Source organism: Heterodontus francisci, chromosome 17 (assembly GCF_036365525.1).
Source record: "Heterodontus francisci isolate sHetFra1 chromosome 17, sHetFra1.hap1, whole genome shotgun sequence".
In the NCBI taxonomy this organism is placed as follows: Eukaryota; Metazoa; Chordata; class Chondrichthyes; order Heterodontiformes; family Heterodontidae; genus Heterodontus; species Heterodontus francisci.
The window spans coordinates 64,353,431-64,372,789 of NC_090387.1; the positions used below are offsets into that span (position 1 = coordinate 64,353,431).

At 44.9% G+C, this 19,359-nt stretch overlaps 1 protein-coding gene across 1 annotated transcript in view; it reads right to left on the minus strand.

Annotated features, from left to right (window-relative positions):
* The window catches only part of cenpt (centromere protein T), a 92,089-nt gene that overhangs the window by 55,325 nt on the left and 17,405 nt on the right, over positions 1-19,359 (minus strand). Inside the window, exons 6-9 of the mRNA XM_068049535.1 lie at positions 17,731-17,873; positions 14,098-14,170; positions 5,823-5,950; positions 1,222-1,294 (exon numbers count right to left, since the gene is read on the minus strand). Coding sequence (XP_067905636.1) covers positions 1,222-1,294; positions 5,823-5,950; positions 14,098-14,170; positions 17,731-17,873 — 417 coding nt within the window. The remainder of the gene's footprint in view (positions 1-1,221; positions 1,295-5,822; positions 5,951-14,097; positions 14,171-17,730; positions 17,874-19,359) is intronic.

The following is a 19,359-nucleotide window of genomic DNA, read 5'->3' on the forward strand; positions in this document are numbered from 1 at the left end:
AATTAGTGTAGGATTAGTATAAATGGGTGGTTGATGGTCAGCACAGACTCGGTGGGCCGAAGGGCCTGTTTCAGTGCTGTATCTCTAATCTAAACTAAACTTAGCCGAAATCCAGAATACATCACCTGGAGGACATGTTGCAAACCAGTAAAATTGACCATCTGAACTTTAGAAGGTTGCAAGAGCAACACTCATTGCCAGAGTTACCAGGCAATAGACTATTAATATTCCAGCATACCAGATATATTCTACATTAAAAATCTGACTACATCTCCCTTAGAAGACTGTGCAGAGATCTGGTTTGTACGGCAGAGAATGAGCAAAGAAGATTCACAAAGATGATACCGGAATTGAGATGATATGCCTATCAGGAAAGGTTGAACAGGCTGGGGTTCATTTCTCTGCAGAAAAAGCTGAGGGGTAACCCAATAGAGATCTTAAAAATTATGAAGAGGTTTGATATTGACATCCGGCCGCGCATGCTGCATCTTAAAGGGATGCTGCTTGTGCACGGCCTGTTTGTTCCTTGCACGGCACATTCCCAATTGCTATACAGCCACACGCCACGCAACAGTCCCTCTAAGCTGCACAGGTGCACGGCCACACAACTTTCTGTAACTTACTGCGTGGGGAACAAAGCGGCTGCGCGCAATCAACATTCCCTTTAAGATGCGAACATGCGAAGCCGCACTGCAACATTAAACGAAAAGTTCATGCACAGCAAAGAGAAGTTAGAGTGAACATTGGAATGATACGGAATGTTTTGTTCTAACCTCAGCCATGTAGAGCTAATGATCCACAAAAGAAAATCACATTCTTCTCAGGACAGTATCAGTGCAACACTGGCATTTACCCCATAAACATAAATGCCCCACCCCCACCCCCAAAAAAGGAAACTTGTAGAGGCTGACATGGGATCAATAGACTTGAAAATGATTGATTACTAATGGTACACAATACCTAGTTTACAAACAGGACCACTGATCCATGTCAAGTACAATGAAAATCCCAAAATTCCATTTACTGCTATCAAGTTATCTTTTCATTTATGTATTATCAATGCCACTGATCTATGGTTTTCACAGAAAAATGTATAATCATGGAATTTAATCTCCAAATGATCAATAAATATACAATAAACGACATAATAAAACTGAATGACTTATTCAATCAATCATTAAAATCAACAGCTTTGATTATTGTTTGTCTATAATTTATTACCCAACTATTCGTGAAATGTCCGTCAGTCCTGTAGTCTTTTCAAATGGTCCAGATCTTTCAATTTCCTCAGGTTCTTTCAAAAAAAATAAACAAGCACTTGCTTAGCACAGAAACAACTGAACACTGAGATACTTATGTAATGCACATTAACCATTTATATTCCCATAAGTGCTTATACATACTGTTCATTTGAGTAATGATGGTTGAAGTTGCCAGATATATTTCAAACATGGTATATTGTGAACCTTCTTTGGATAAATAATAACTGAGATGTTGAGCAGCACAAATCAGGAAAAACCTATGATCGATGCTTGGTCTGGGCTAAACTGAATGATAGTCGCTAGGACAGCTTTGGGAAGATGACAATAAGCATCAGCATCCCTGTACTAGGAAAGCAGAGCTCCTGCTCAACAGTAGCCCCTCCTCGCAAACATATGCATGTGTTACAAGTGACAACAGGATCAACAGCTGATCTTTGGCATCTCAACCATTCTTAAAGAATGTAAGGAGATCACATGTGAACCCCATCTGTCAACATGCACTTTCCAGCAGGTCACTATGTACTGAGCCGAGAGCATTGGCCAACTTCCCACTCTGCCAAAGGATGCTGCGCCAACTACCCTTACTTTTACTTCAGCTAAGATTAACTAATTTGGCACAGACCAGGCATTGATGCTGGGATGATCTTGATTATAACACTCAGTTCTGCACCAAGTAGTATGTCACCAATTAAGTCACTGGCAAGCTCACAAACATCTTCAACATATTTTTGTTCGGCAAGCATACTAAAGGTTACAGAACCAAGGTGAGTAGATGGAATTAAGATATAGATCACCATTTGAATGGCAGAACAGACGAGAGAACTTAACAGCCTACTGCTGTTCCCATATATTGATAAGGCTTTTTTCTTGATTTATGGGATGTGGCCAGTGGTAAGACCAGCATTTATTGCCACATTTGCCATGCAAAATTTTAATTATGTCAAGAAAAATTTTATATACCAGGGTTGTCCAACATACGGCCCGTGGGACAGGATCGGGCCTCGGATGTAAACTGTACCAGGCCGTTCCTCATCCCAGGGGTTAGCAACGTGTTTGTACACAAACAAACACAGTGTCTCTGATAAAATATTTAGAGGCCCGTGACTGGTAATTTCAGAGATGAGAAATTTCCCATTGGCTTCTTCCAGTCCGGTTTTGAAAAAAAATTGCATTGTCAGTTTCACAGCTGACAGGCACTGGGAGCAGGAAGAGCAGTTTCCTAACTTCGGGCAGCTTTGGGGTTTTCCGGAGAGTTGCAACTTTTTTTTTTTAAAAAACCCTACCAGAAAGCCCCGAATCCTTCCAAAAGTTCAGAAACCACTGCTCCCGCTCTCAGCATCTGTCAGTTGTGAGACTGACGTTGTGATTATTTAAAAAAACGGACCAACCACAAAGCTGCTCTGCTGAGCATTCCTGCACTCTGCAACTGTCAGAGAGAAAGGGAGAGAAGACAGATAATCTCATGAGAAGACTGCTTAAAAATCTTGAAGGAGTCAAGACGTTGTTTGAAAATCTCAGAAGAGACAGGCTGATATTTCTGACAGAAAAGAGAAATACTGTGTGTGTTTGAAAGTTATCTACAAAATCTTAGCTCGGCTCCTAGAGTTGGGATCTTTAATTTTATTTACTCAAGGAGTTGGAATGAAGCTGTTCAATAAATACATAACTGTATTTGATCGCTGTTAGATTATTTGTTTTGCACTTTAATACTTCAAATCAGGGCTTCTGCGATGCTTTATCTCTTCTAAGACTCAACTGTAATCTTACAGTGGAACAAGACAGTCCAGTGTGTGAAAGCAATTAATAAGCAGGGCTTGCTGATTGGTTACCTGGCAGTGCTACAAAAACTTACAAAGATCTCAAAGGATAGATGGACATTCTGAAAGCTTTGGAGGGTTGCGATTCACCCATGACATCAAACGGGAGGGGGGGGCAAGGGGGAGGGGGGGGGAGGGGGAGGGAGGGGGCGAAGGGGCAGCGGGAGCAACGGGTAAGAGGGGAGGCGGAGTGGTAGTTTCCCAACCACTGATGTTAGACACTGACCTGTAATTACCTGGTTTATCCCGGCTACCCTGCTTGAATAATGGTACCACATTCGCTTGCTCCAGTCCTCTGGTACCTCTCGGGTGGCCAGAGAGGATTTGAAAATTTGTGTCAGAGCCCCTGCAATCTCCTCCCTTGCCTCACTTAACGGCCTGGGATACATCTCATCTGGGCTTGGGGATGTATCCACTTTTAAGCCCACTAAAACCACTATACAAAGAACAAAGAACAGTACAGCACAGGAACAGGCCATTCGGCCCTCCAAGCCTGCGCCGATCTTGATGCCTGCCTAAACTAAAACCTTCTGCACTTCCGGGGACCGTATCCCTCTATTCCCATCCTATTCCTGTATTTGTCAAGATGCCTCTTAAACGTCATTATCGTACCTGCTTCCACCACCTCCCCTGGCAGCAAGTTCCAGGCACTCACCACCCTCTGTGTAAAGAACTTGCCTCGCACATCCCCTCTAAACTTTGCCCCTCTCACCTTAAACCCATGTCCCCTAGTAACTGACTCTTCCACCCTGGGAAAAAGCTTGACTATCCACTCTGCCCATGCCGCTCATAACATTGTAAACCTCTATCATGTCGCCCCTCCACCTCTGTCGTTCCAGTGAAAACAATCCGAGTTTATCCAACCTCTCCTCATAGCTAATGCCCTCCAGACCAGGCAACATCCTGGTAAACCTCTTCTGTACCCTCTCCAAAGCCTCCACGTCCTTCTGGTAGTGTGGCGACCAGAATTGCACGCAATATTCTAAGTGTGGCCTAACTAAAGTTCTGTACAGCTGCAGCATGACTTGCCAATTTTTATACTCTATGCCCCGACTGATGAAGGCAAGCATGCCGTATGCCTTCTTGACTACCTTATCCACCTGCGTTGCCACTTTCAGTGATCTGTGGACCTGTACGCCCAGATCTCTCTGCCTGTCAATACTCCTAAGGGTTCTGCCATTTACTGTATACTTCCCACCTGCATTACATCTTCCAAAATGCATTACCTCACATTTGTCCGGATTAAACTCCATCTGCCATTTCTCCGCCCAAGTCTCCAACCGATCTATATCCTGCTGTATCCTCTGACAATCCTCATCACTATCCGCAACTCCACCAACCTTTGGGTCATCTGCAAACTTACTAATCAGACCAGCTACATTTTCCTCCAAATCATTTATATATACTATAAACAGCAAAGGTCCCAGCACTGATCCCTGCGGAACACCACTAGTTACATCCCTCCATTCAGAAAAGCACCCTTCCACTGCTACCCTCTGTCTTCTATGACATAGCCAGTTCTGTATCCATCTTGCCAGCTCACCTCTGATCCCGTGTGACTTCACCTTTTGTACCAGTCTGCCATGAGGGACCTTGTCAAAGGCTTTACTGAAGTCCATATAGATAACATCCACTGCCCTTCCTTCATCAATCATCTTTGTCACTTCCTCAAAGAACTCAATCAAATTAGTGAGACCTCCTCCCTTTCAATGCTAATTTGTTCGAGTATATCACAATCCCCCTCCCTGATCTCCACACCTACATCGTCCTTCTCCATAGTGAACACAGATGAAAAGTAATCATTTAAAACCTCTGGCTCCACACACAGATTGCCACTTTGGTCCCCACTGGGCCGTTCTCCTTCCCTGGTTATCCTCGTCCTCAATATACTTAGAAAACGCCTTGGGAGTTTCCTTTATCTTGCCTGTCAGTCTGTTTTTTAATGCCCCCTCTTCACTCTCTGAATTACTTTTTCAGTACCGCTACACTTTCTATACTCCTCTGGGGCCTCCACTGTTTTTAGTCCCTGGTCCAGTCCTCAGTCACCCATAACACCCTCGGGCTTCTTTCCATGGTACCTTTCCATGCAAGCAAAGAAGATGCAAGCAAAGGAGATGCAACACCTGCCCCTTTATCTCTTCCTGTCTCACCTTCCAAGGCTCCATACACTCCTACCAGGTGAGACAGCGATTTGCTTGTAGTTCTTTCAATTTAGTATACTGTATTCACAATGTGATCTCCCCTCCACTGGGGATACTAAATGCAGACCACATGACCTCTTTGCAGAATACCCCTTTTCAGTACACAAGCATGACTGTGAGGTTCCAGTCACCTGTCATTTTAATTCTCCACCTTGCTCTGACCTTTCTGTCCTCGGCCTCCTGCAGTGTTCCAATGAAGCTCAATGCAAGCTCGAGGAACGGCACCTCATCTTTTGACTGGGCACATTTCAGCCTTCTGAACTCAACACTGAGTTCCACAATTTCAGATTGTAACCTCTGTCCCCATTTTTGCCCCATTTTTTCTTTGTTAGTTTTCTCCTCCCTTGTTTCTCTCTTTTCTTTTTCTTTACTTTCATGTACCTTGCAACATGTCTATGTCTATTCACTCCTTAAGCGTGACGATGCAAAACCGAAACTGGGTGACAAATCACTCCAGGCCATTTATGCTTTAAAGTAGCTGTAAAGTAATATTGGTCAACAAACTATAAAAAAGTCCAAGAAAAATGAAAACAACTTTATACCTTTTTCTTGTTCCAGATAGTTGTGTACTCCCTCTTCAAAGTCATCTTCATTTATAACTTTGCGATTTATTGGTCTTCTACAAAGAACTGGTTTTGTTGTGGACTCTTCAAAGTTAGGATTAATTAAACTGAAATGAATATACAAACCCTATGGATTATTTTATATTCTTTCTCTGTTTGAAACACCATTATCACATTTCCACCTTCAGTTAGGTTTATGTTACAACCTGGATCATACACTTCCCTAAATGAACTGTCAAGTGTATTCTGTGCCAGGACTTAAGAAAGGAACAAGCAAAACGATCAGGCCCATTAATGCCACCGCAGTCAGTGCTACCATGTACACCACTGACCCACCCTCTAACCAGACAATTTCCTGAGCAGAAAAACACAGAAGCAAAACTATGGTCATTTCAGGAAAAGCAAAGGAACATAGGAAGATAGGAACAGGAGTAGGCCATTCAGCCCCTTGAGCCTGTCCCGCCATTCAATGAGATCATGGCTGATCCGCGGCCTAACTCCATATACCTGCCTTTGGCCCATATCCCTTAATATCTTTGCTTAACAAAAATTTATCTATCTCAGATTTTAAATAACAACTGTTCTAGCTTCAACTGCTGTTTGTAGGAGAGAGTTCAAAACCTCTACCACCCTTTGCGTGAAGAAGTGCTTCCGAACATCTCTCCTGAACGGTCTGGTCCTAATTTTTAGACTATGCCCCCTAGCTTTAGAATCGCCAACCAGTGGAAATACTTTATCGTTATCTATCCTGTCTTTTCCTGTTAATATCATGAAGACTTTGATCAGATCACCCCTTAACCTTCTAAATTCTAGTGAAAACAGGCCTAATTTGTGCAATCTCTCCTCGTAACTTAACTCCTGTAGGTCAGGTATCATTCTTGTAAACCTACGTTGCACTCTCTCCAAGGTCAATATATCCTTCCTAAGGTGTGGTGCCCAGATCCGCTCACATTACTCCAAGTGGGGTCTAACCAGGGTTTTGTACAGCTGCAGCATAACCTCTGTGCCTTTATACTCCAATCCTTTAGATATAAAGGCTAGCATTCCATTAGCCTTTTTGATTATTTTCTGAACATTCTTGTGGCATTTTAAAGATCGATGCACCTGAACACTCAAGTCTCTTTGACATCCACTGTACCTAACCCCTTCCCATTTAGAAAGTACCCTGCTCTATCCTTTTTTGGTCCAAAATGGATAATCTCACACTTGCCTGCATTGAAATCCATCTGCCACAGTTTTGCCCACTCACCTAGTCTGTCAATATCTCTTTGCAATTTTATGCTATCATCTAGACTGTCTACAATGCCACCTAAAGCAGTGGTAAGTTTCTCTCCTGTTCCTTAAGGTGTTAAGCAAAGCTCCAGAGGACTACGATAGCCTATAACTCACTTAAAATATTATCTTCCCTCAGGAATTTGTCAAGATCCCTTTTAAAGGACACCTGCAAATCCATATCCAACACGTTTTGGCACGCTGTTCCAAAAGACGATGATTCTATGAAGAAAAATATTTCCGAGAATCTAACCTATCTTTTTCCTTTTGGATTTTTTTCTGTGCCCTGTTGTGCTTTTACCCCAAAGTATCTCAACTAACCTATGCAACTGCAATGAGTCTCCTATGTCTTGCTAAAGTATACAGCCCTAACGACAAAAGCCTGTTCAAAGTAACTGACACTTGGGTATCAACCTGCATGTCCTCCCCTGCACCTTCGTTCAAGCCACAAACCTTCTGTCATGTGTGGGGAGAAAATCCTGGATGTATTCCAAGAACCCATTCCCATTTCGAACAAACTTTTGTCCTCTCCTAGTCTTAGTCCACAAAGTACCTCCACAACCCCAGAATAATTAAAATATTGTTGCCACTAGAAACCTTTCTAAATTGCTTACAAATCTCATCCTCATTCTTCCCAATATTTAATGCACTCCCAATGCTGTAACATCATTTTTTAAATCTCCTAATGAACTCAAATACACTCCACCTGAGTATCAGCAAAAACCTTGCTTTTTATGCCTATTACTGTGTTCTTAATATAACCATTCCTTCTTTACCTTTATTCTTTTTTATTGTTTCTTGAAAATTAGTTGAAAATATTTAGTTCCCATCTAAGGTTACTTCATTTGTAATCTTCTTCTTCTTTGGCCTCCTTGTCTCGGGAGACAATGGGTAAGCGCCTGGAGGTGGTCAGTGGTTTGTGAAGCAGCGCCTGGAGTGGCTATAAAGGCCAATATTAGAGTGACAGACTCTTCCACAGGTGCTGCAGAAAAAATTGGTTGTCGGGGCTGTTACACAGTTGGCTCTCCCCTTGCGCTTCTGTCTTTTTTCCTGCCAACTGCAAAGTCTCTTCGACTCGCCACACTTTAGCCCCATCTTTATGGCTGCCCGCCAGCTCTGGCGATCGCTGGCAACTGACTCCCACGACTTGTGATCAATGTTACAGGACTTCATGTCGCGTTTGCAGACGTCTTTAAAGCGGAGACATGGATGGCCGGTAGGTCTAATACCAGTGGCGAGCTCGCTGTACAATGTGTCCTTGGGGATCCTGCCAGCTTCCATGCGGCTGACATGGCCAAGCCATCTCAAGCGCCGCTGACTCAGTAGTGTGAAAAAGCTGGGGATGTTGGCCGCCTCGAGGACTACTGTGTTGGAGATGCGGTCCTGCCACCTGATGCCAAGGATTCTCCGGAGACAGCGAAGATGGAATGAATTGAGACGTCGCTCTTGGCTGACGTACGTTGTCCAGGCCTCACTGCCGTAGAGCAAGGTACCGAGGACACAGGCTTGATACACTCGGACTTTTGTGTTCCGTGTCAGTGCGCCATTTTCCCACACTCTCTTGGCCAGTCTGGACAAAGCAGTGGAAGCCTTTCCCATGCGCTTGTTGATTTCTGCAGCGAGAGACAGGTTACTGGTGATAGTTGAGCCTAGGTAGGTGAACTCTTGAACCACTTCCAGAGCATGGTCGCCGATATTGATGGATGGAGCATTTCTGACGTCCTGTCCCATGATGTTCGTTTTCTTGAGGCTGATGGTTAGGCCAAATTCGGTGCAGGCAGCCGCAAACCTGTCGATGAGACTCTGCAGACACTCTTCAGTGTGAGATGTTAATGCAGCATCGTCAGCATAGAGGAGTTCCCTGATGAGGACTTTCCGTACTTTGGTCTTCACTCTTAGACGGGCAAGGTTGAACAACCTGCCACCTGATCTTGTGTGGAGGAAAATTCCTTCTTCTGAAGACTTGAACGCGTGAGAGAGCAGCAGGGAGAAGAAAATCCCAGTGTAGGTGCGAGAACACAGCCGTGTTTCACGCCACTCAGGATCGGAAAGGGGTCTGATGAGGCACCGCTATGCTGAATTGTGCCTTTCACACTGTCATGGAATACTGTCATGGTGATGGTACTTAGTAGCTTTGGTGGACATCCGATCTTTTCTGGTAGTCTGAAGAGGTCAAAGGCTTTGGTGAGATCAATGAAAGCAACGTAGAGGGGCATCTGTTGTTCGTGGCATTTCTCCCGTAGCTGATGAAAGGAGAACAGCATGTCAATGGTCGATCTCTCTGCTCGAAAGCCACACTGTGCCTCAGGGTAGACACGCTAGGCCAGCTTCTGGAGGCTGTTTAAAGCGACTCGAGCGAAGACTTTCCCCACTATGCTGAGCAGGGAGATTCCACGGTAGTTGTTGCAGTCACCGCAGTCACCTTTGTTTTTATAGAGGGTGATGATATTGGCATCGAGCATGTCCTGTGGAACTGCTCCCTCGTCCCAGCATAGGCAAAGCAGTTCGTAGAGTGCTGAGAGAATGGCAGGCTTAGCACTCTTGATTATTTCAGGGGTAATGCCGTCCTTCCCAGGGGCTTTTCCGCTGGCTAGAGGATCAATGGCATCACTGAGTTCCGATTTTGTTGGCTGTACGTCCAGCTCATCCATGACTTTCAGAGACTGGGCTGCATTGAGGGCGGTCTCAGTGACAACATTCTCCCTGGCGTACAGTTCTAGGTAGTGCTCAACCCAGTGGTCCATTTGCTTGCATTGGTCAGTGATTGTGTCCCCTGATTTAGATTTGAGGGAGGGTGCTATCTTCTTGATGGTTGGCCCAAAAGCTCTCTTAATGCCATCATACAGTCCTCTGATGTTTCCGGTGTCTGAGGCCAGCTGAATATGACTGCATAGGTGTTGCTAGTAGTCATTTGCGCAGTGCCTGGCTGTTCTTTGTGCAGCGCTTCTGGCTGTTTTAAGTGCTACGGATGTTACCTCACTGGGGGCTTTTTTATAGTGCAATGCGCTTAGCGGCTATGACAGGTTCCAGCTCTTCAAAATGAGATTGAAACCAGTCTGCATTCCGCTTCACATGCTTGCCATAGGTGGTCATGGCTGACTCATAGATGGCGTCTCTGATGTGGGCCCACGGTCTCTGCATCCCCTGTGGGAATGTTTTGAAGGGCTTTTTCAAGTGAATTTAGAAATTTTTGTAACAGCTGTGGATAAGAAATTCTGCTCGTGTTGATGCGCGGGTGGCCCTTCTGTTTGGAGTGATGCAGCTTCTTTGGTTTGAGTCTAACCTTGCTGCACACCAGGGAGTGGTCGGTGTCTTGGTCCGCATTGTGGAAGCTGCGTGTGATTTGAACACAGTTTAAGGAGGCTCGCCTTGTGACGATGAGGTCCAGCTGGTGCCAACGATGTGATCTTGGGTGCCTCCAAGAAATCTGGTGACAGGGTTTAGTGTGAAAGAACGAGTTGGTGATGCAGAGGTTATGATAGGTACACAACTCAAGCAGTCTCTGTCCATTCTCATTCATCCTTCCAATGCCATAGCGCCCAAGGCAGGAGGGCCATGAGTCATGGTCGGCCCCAACCCTGACATTGAAGTCCCCCAGCAGGAACAGATGTTCGGTATTGGGGATGCTACTAATGATATTATGGAGTTCCTCGTAGAACTGGTCTTTATCTTCAGGTGGGGAGCAGAGTGTTGGAGCATAGATGCTGAGTAGGTGTACTGGACCAGAGGCAGTGAGCAGTTGGATGGACAGTATGCATTCTGAGCCATTTGAAGGTGGCTCTATCATGCTGAGCAAAGAGTTTCTGATGGAAAAGCCCAGTCCATGCTGTCTTGGTTCTTCAGGATCCCTACCCTGCCAGAAGAAGGTGTAGTCTTGCTCTCTTAGAGATCCGCTCGCAGGGAGACGTGTCTCCTGAAGTGCTGCAATGTCCACATTGAGTCTACTGAGCTCATTGTTAATGATGGCGGTCTTCCGAGAATCGTTGATTTGTGTAAGGTTTTCCGACAGGCCAGGATACATCGTTCTGACGTTCCAGCTTTCTGCTTGGTGCGGTGTTGCAGTCCGCTTTTCGGGCAATGACCCTCAGCTCCAAGCACCCATTGAAGCAGGTGGACTGTGGCGGGACAGAACCTTATTGACCAGGGGCTGCCCGGTTTGAGGCGGGCGGTAGCTGTCCAGTGAGATGTGATGACCTCTCCCACCGACAAAGGCAACCCGTGGCGCCCAATCTCTACGCCAATTGAGCTGAACATATAACCCGTAACTGCTGCCTTCCCTGTTGTTTTGGTCACTGTGAGGCGACTATGGAGTGACCTCTCCATGGCGCATGCCTTGGGCGAATGTATGGAGGTTGTGAGTTGCCCAAGCGTCAAAACCCCCCTCTCGGCCTTTCTAGTGGGGTCAAGGGAGTGCAGTGCACGACGTTTGGCACCGGTATGGCTGCAGGAACTGCTGGAAACATGCCAAAGGTGACACATGACCGCCTACGGGGTTCCGCTCCAGATTTTCTGTTAGGGTTTACTCCCTTAGCCTTGGTCTCTCCCGAGACGCCCACAAGGCAGTGGGGTTGTTAGGGCCCCTGCTCAGGGATAGGTGAATGCCGGTGGGAGGAGGGGGTGCGAGGGGGATGGGTGGAGGGAAGGGGGTGCGAGGGGGAGCTGGGAAGGGGGCTGTAGAGGGGTGGGGGGTGCAGTGGGAAGATGGTGCGAGGGGGGATCTGGGAAGGGGTTGCGATGGGGGAGGGGGTGGGGGAAGAGGGTGCGGGGGGAGAGCTGGGTAGGGGAAGCGGGGGTGGAGGTAATAAAACATTTAATCAGTTCCCACCATCGACGCCGGGAAAGCTCATCCGCGTCCTCCGGGAGGTGGGCGACAGCCTCGGGCGCCAGTACCAGCAGGAATTTGCCGACATTGCGCTGCAGATGCGCTACAAGCCGCACATCTCCCGCCGGTGCTTTGAAGTTGTGGCCGAGGAGCCGTTCCGCGATGGAGTCAACTGGGGCCGGGTCGTGGCTTTTTACGTGCTCGGGGGCACCTTTTTCTCAATGCTTCCCCTCTGTACTAGGTCTTATTACCCTAGGGTTCCGCTGCTCCTTCCTCTCTGCACTGGACTTACCGCACGCCGTGGCCTCGGACGCTCTGGACGATGTAGACAACAGGATAGAAGATCATTTGTAATACTCTGTAGATTTATATATAAGCAATGCAACCCTGATCCTTCATACACCTCTGTAAAAGAGGGAAGTGTTCTTTTCTTATTCTTTCTTTCAATGTCCTTAACATGGTTCACATCTAGGTATGTCTCTTTATATGCAAACTCTTCCGCTTATTGTTCTAAACTGCTTTTAAATTTTGCTTATACTTATTCTTAATCTCTCTGCCCATTTCACTAGTTTAAATCCTCCCACACTTTTTTTTTCATCTTCTCCGGAAGAACATTGGTACCATTTAGTCTAGGTGAAGGCATCCAGTCTGTAGACCTTGTCCTTCCATAGAACCTATCCCACTTCCCGAGAAACCCAAAATCCTTCCTTCTACACCATTTGCTAAGCCACGTTTTGATGCATCTCATCTGCTTCCTGTTAACTGGCCTAGGTTGTGGCACTAGAATACGATCCTTCTAATCCTAATTTTTAATATAACGCTCCACTGCTCATACTCCCCCAAAAGACCTCTATTCTACTCTGCCCCAATACAATTAGTCTCAATATCACATAGTTTATGGATGGCATGGAGAGTGTATATATTGTGATACGCAAGGTAGACACGAGACAGGTCCATTCTTTGAGAATTTCCCCAAAAGGTTTGCAGTGTCATTCAAGCTATTTCCCTCTTCTCATAAGGGTTACAACTATAAACATCATCTTCCACAGTAAACAGTTTATTGCTCACTGTATAAGAGACTTAATTGATCAAACATAACTGACCATTTTCACTCGAGTTAATTGCTCCAAGCAGCATTCAAGAATTTAACCATTATCTAGTTATATTTTCAGCACATTTAAGCAACATAGTGCACACTGTCTTAAAATAAAACAGGGTACAGTGGTGTGATGCTTATGTTGCTGTACTAGCAACCCAGAGGCCTGGATCAATAATCCAGAGAACTTCAATTCAAATCTCACCTCGGCAGTTTGAGAATTTGAATGCAGATTTTAAAATCTGGAAATAAAAAGCTGGCATCAGGAGAAGTGACCACGAAGCAGTCAGATGTCATAAAAACCCACTGGTTCATTACTGTCTTTCAGAAAAAGAAACTTGCTGTCCTTACCTGATCTGACTTATATGTGACTCCAGTCCCAACTGCCCTCTGACGTGGCCAAGCAAGGCACCCAGCTATATCAAATCTAACCAGCACTTCAAGAAGACAGCCCCACCACCACCTCAGGGCAACTAGAGATGGGACAATAAATCCAGCCAAACTACAGCACAAGAACTAAAAATATAAATTTTAGGTTTAAATTAACTTCCAAGTCCCACGTCTTCAAAGCCATCCAGTCATAAGCCATTTTTTGACATTAGTTAGGCTGCAATAATTAGCTGGCATAATTAAGCAAAAAGGATCAGTAGGTATTTCGAAGCTAGGTTAAAAACTGTTAAATAATTGGCTTCCACTGTAACATTTTAAGGCTCAGTTCCAAAATTTGCCACTACATCAAGACAGGGTGGTACCACAATATCTAGTAGGAACATGTAATTACATAAACATTGTACTGTGGGTCAGAAAGTAGGTACAGCAACACTAATGGTTGAATTTTTACTCCTTTTCCACCTCGTTTTTTTTTTAAACTGATGTATGCTATTAATTTCCCCAGTCATACCCAAAAAGTGAGACACAACCCTCAGAATGGTAGAATTCCTAAGTCAATGCAAACCTCCTGTGCAGGCAACTTTTCAATGTTTATATAGTGAGTACAGCAAAATCCTTTAAAATAACTAAAATGTAAAATCAATATTCATTTGATCTGATTACATGGTTATTACCCAACTATTGTTGAGACATCTGGAAGTCTTGAGCTCCTTTCACATTGTTCCATTTGTTCACTTTCTTGAGGTTCTAGGAATTAAAACAGACATTTCAGCACATAAAAGACAAGTTGGCTATTCCACTCACAATCATTTTTTTCTCTTATTCTCCTGAAGACAGTGCTGCCTTGATGAACTGCAGTTTCCCTTTGGAACCTTACACACCTGGCCATTATTTACAAGAACACATTTGTTGACAATGCATCCACTAGATGGCACACTATTCGCACATGTGCAAATGCAGCATCATTGGGCTGCATTTGCTGACAACGCAACCACCAGGTGGCACTGCACTGGCACATGCACAAATGCAGCCTGTGACACTAAAACGTCACAGTCTGCGACGTCCAGGCTGCTGCCAGGACTAAAGATGGCACTTCTCAAATAATCACATAAAGACAATGTAAACACATGGCAGCACATAAAGGCCGGACAGCTGAGTGGGGAGCGGGAGAGTGAGCGGGCGGGCTTTCCACCCCACCCGCTCTCCCCCCCCCACCGGCCCACCCCGCTCTCTCCCCGCTTCCCATCCCCCTCCCCGGGGAGACTGCATAGCCAACTCTGAACCTGCCCTCAATATACATCCACACAAATGCACTTCCTATTTTTCTCCTCCCAACTCCAAGGCAAATACTGCATTGCTAAATATCAGGTAATCTTTTTATTTGTTTTTTTCTGAGATATGGGTGTCGCTGGCTAGGCCAGCATTTATTGCCCATCCCTAATTGCCCTTCAGAAGGTGGTGGTGAGCTGTCTTCTTGAACCGCTGCAAGTCCTTGGGGTGTAGGTACACCCACAGTGCCGTTAGGGAGTTCCAGGATTTTAACCCAGCAACAGTGAAGGAACGGTGATATAGTTCCAAGTCAGGATGGTGTGCGGCTTGGAGAGGAACTTGCAGGTGATGGTGTTCCCATGCATCTGCTGCCCTTGTCCTTCTAGGTGGTAGAGCTCATGGGTTTGGAAGGTGCTGTCGAAGGAACCTTACTGAGTTGCTGCAGTGCATCTTGTAGATGGCACACACTGCTGCCACTGTGCATTGGTGGTGGAGGGAGTGAATGTTGAAGATGGAGGATGGGGTGCCCATCAAGCAGGCTGCTTTATCCTGGATGGTGTCAAGCTTCTTGCAACAGGGTTAGAATCTGGGATTCCATGGCTCAGCTAATCACAGGAGAAACCTGCTGAGACATTGGGGAAGCCCTATTCACATCACTAAAATACATTCATAGATACCATTTCTACATGCACCCAACACCCTTGTCACATTGTTGAAACATGCTTGCACTGATCTAATCTTAGCTGCTGTGGAAGTTGAGGATTGTTGATTTGAATGATTGTAAAAATCAGTTGTTTGGAAGACATACAAAGGGATTAGCTTTTCACTAAAGTCAACATTTATTATTCCTCTAAGATGTATGCCATTGGTATCCATCATATAAACTTGCTACATTTCCCACTCAAACTGCAGCACTTCCCCTTCACCACCAGGACTTCAGAACTCAATTAAACAGTTTGGTCTTTCAAAGAATGATACAGCACAGAAAGAGGCCATTCGGCCCATCATGCCAATGCCAGCTACGACTTGCATTTATATAGCCTTTAACGTAGCAAAATGCTCCAAGGCATTTCACAAGAGCGTCCGTGAACAAAATCTGACACCAAGCCACATAAGGAATCATTAGGTCAGATGACCAAAAACTTGGACTAAGAAGTAAGTTTTAAGGACCGTCTTAAAGGAGAAAAGGGAGGGACTTCCTGAGCTCACATTGTTGGCAGCTGAAGACACAGCTGCCAATGGTGGAGAGATTAAAATTGGGGATGCTGAAGAGTCCAGAATATGAGAAGCCCAGATATCTTGGAGGGTTCTAGGGCTGGAGCAGATTACAGAGATAGGGAAGGGCAAGGCCACGGAGGGGTTTGAAATCGAGGCGTTGCTTAACTAGGAGCTCATGTTGGTCAGCGAGCGCAAGGGTAATGGATAAACAGGATATGTTGCGAGTTAGGACTTGAGGTTATCCAAAACTCTGCTGCTCAAGTTTATGGAGATAGAACGTGGGAGACTGGCCAGGAAAGTGTTGGAACAGTCTAATCAAGAGATTAAAAAAAGGAATGGATGATGGTTTCAGGAGTAGATAAGCTAAGGTGGGATGCAGTCAAGCGATATTACCCAGGTGAAAATAATGGGGTGGATAGAGTTATCCAACTAATCCTACTCCCCTGTTCCTTCCCCACAGCCCTGCAATTTCTTCCAATTCAGGTATTGATCCAATTCCCTTTTGGAAGTTACTATTGAATCTTATTCCACCTTTCATGTGGTGCTTTCCAGATCATCATAACTCGCTTTGTCATATATTTTTCTTTCATGTCACCCCTGTCTCTTTTGTCAATTACTTTAGATCTGTACCTCTGGTTACTGACCCTTCTGACAATGGAAGTAGTTTATCCTTATTTAGAGAGTTGCAGGGCTGGAGAAGGTCATAAGGATAGAGAGGGTGAGGCAATCGAGGGATTTAAGCAAGAGGATGAGAGTTTTAAAGGCTGAAGCCACCGGCCATCTGCCCCAGTACAAAATGTGACCCACTACTATCAGGAAGGATGTTACATTTCTGTGCCTTTAGTAGTTAAAGTAAGTAATTGTTTTTCTAATGACCACAAATAGATGCATAATGGGGGGGGAATCATCTGTGTCATGTGTCTTTAACAGCAACATGGAAAGAGAGAACTGAATAACTTCTAAAAATCCAGTCCACTATGCACTGAAGTGTCATCCTTTAAATGGAAAGAAACTAACGTGCATGGAAAATGAAAGATCTGGCAATAAATTGAAGCTATCACAACAATACTCAACAGCGTGAAAGCAAATCAGGTTTTGGGATGTATTAAAACAGGGTTGTCCAACCTTTTTGGGCAGAGGGCCGCATTATGATTTTTGCTCGGCTCAGGGGGCCGGTGAGCAAATTTCGAAATATAAAGTTATTAAAAATTTATCTAAAAGATCAAATATGCATTTTCGTGAAGAAACTTTAAATGAGAAGACTAATTTATTGACTTACTTTCTCATCACGATTTTGGAAACTGATTTAGTGAGACACCTGGCATTGTTTTTGCTTGCATAAGTAGTCCATCTCTGCCTGCACACTTGATGTAGCGATGCAGAGTATTGTGGATAGATTTCCATCCGTCAGCAGAGACCCTGATCTCTCTCCTCATGCTCGCTCTCTCTGTCTCTCTTTCCCTCCCGCCTCCCCCATCTCTAGGACTCGGGGACACAGATTGAAAATTTTGGGCAAAAGATACAGATGGAAAAAGTTTTTTACCCAATGAGTGGTATTGATCTGGAACTTGCTGCCAACAAGGGGGGTGGAAGTGGAGACAATGAATCATTTCCAAAGGAAATTGGATGGGCATTTGAGGGAATTAAACTTGCAGGGCTATGGGAATAGAGCAGGGGACTGACTGGATTGTGCTAGCATGCTGGCAAGGACTCAAAGGGCCAAATGGCCTCCTTCTGTGCCAGAATGACTCTAAAAGGAAAAATCCTTATCTAAACAATTTCTCAAATATTTGATCACGTCTGGATCAGTCCGCATGTACCTGCTGATTGTTGGAGTCTCTGTTGTGTTGCCTTTGCAAACTCTGAAACACTTATTTTCTTCTGTTTCCAAACCTTGTGGTCTGTGGGCAAATTCTGCTCTGTGGTATCTTCTGCTGGTACACTTAAACCGAAGCTGTCATTACTAAGGAAAACAGAAATCATTTAAAGCCAACACAAAATACTGCGGATGCTGGAAATGTGAAACATGTTCTTATGAAAGGCGACATAGACCTCAAAGGTTAACTCTTTTTCTTTCCACAGATGCTGCCTGACCTGCGGAGTATTTCTATCATTTAAAGCGGTACAGTGGCGCAGTGGTTAGCACCGCAGCCTCACAGCTCCAGGGACCCGGGTTCAATTCCTGGTACTGCCTGTGTGGAATTTGCAAGTTCTCCCTGTGTCTGCGTGGGTTTTCTCCGGGTGCTCCGGTTTCCTCCCACAAGCCAAAAGACTTGCAGGTTGATAGGTAAATTGGCCATTATAAATTGTCACTAGTATAGGTAGGTGGTAGGGAAATATAGGAACAGGTGGGGATGTTTGGTAGGAATATGGGATTAGTGTAGGATTAGTATAAATGGGTGGTTGATGTTCGGCACAGACTCGGTGGGCCGAAGGGCCTGTTTCAGTGCTGTATCTCTCATCTAATCTAATCTAAAGCAATATGCTGACAGCCTACTTTTCACATATTTTTAACATTCATGCAGAACGACATTTAAAACTCTGAATGGAATTGGTCAAGTTTCCTCAATGGCTGAATTTGACAGTACAGCACCCAGTTTGGAATTAAGCCACCTAGAACAGGAAATTGCCATGATCCTCAGTCTACACTCATCCAGGGTGGTTAAAAGGGAGCTTTGATTCTCCTCAGTGCTTCCAGTCTAAGGATGTGAATTACCCAGGAGTTTCACTCCTTATCCCTATCCAGTGACCCTTATCAAAAGTGTGTACACATGCAAGTGGAATTGAAAGCAGGATCAGGCTCGTCTGTGTTGCGTCACAGTTAAGTAGCTTGCCAACACTAACTGAATAGGATCACATAAGAAAGAAGACCAATTAAGTGGTCCCTATGCCTTTAAAACCATCATTCTGTGAAAAAGCTACCATTTATGTAGCACCTTCCATGACCACAGGATGTCCCAAATTACATTACAACCAATGAAGTACTTTTTGAAGTGTAGTCACTGTTGTAATGTAGGAAACATGGAGGCAATTTGCACACAGCAAGCTCCTACATAAAGCAATATGATAATGACCAGATAATCTGTTTGAGATATTGATTGAAGGATAAATATTGACCAGGACACTGGGGATAACTCCCCTGCTCCTCTTCAAAGTATTGCCATGGGATCTTTTACATCCTCCTTAAAGTACATCCTCCTTAAAGAACATCCAAAAGACAGCACCTCCGTGTGTGCAGCACTCCTTCAGGCTGGAGTGTCAGCCTTGATTCTTGCACTCAGGTCCTGGACTGGGACTTGAACCCACAACCTCCTGAATCAGAGACAAGGGTGCAACAAACTGAGCCACAGCTGACACTGTAGTACTGTGCCTTGAAGAGAAGAATATTAAAGAGGCAGTATAATTCCGCTTGCTAATAATCCATGTCAGGAGTTAGCTCAATGTATTCT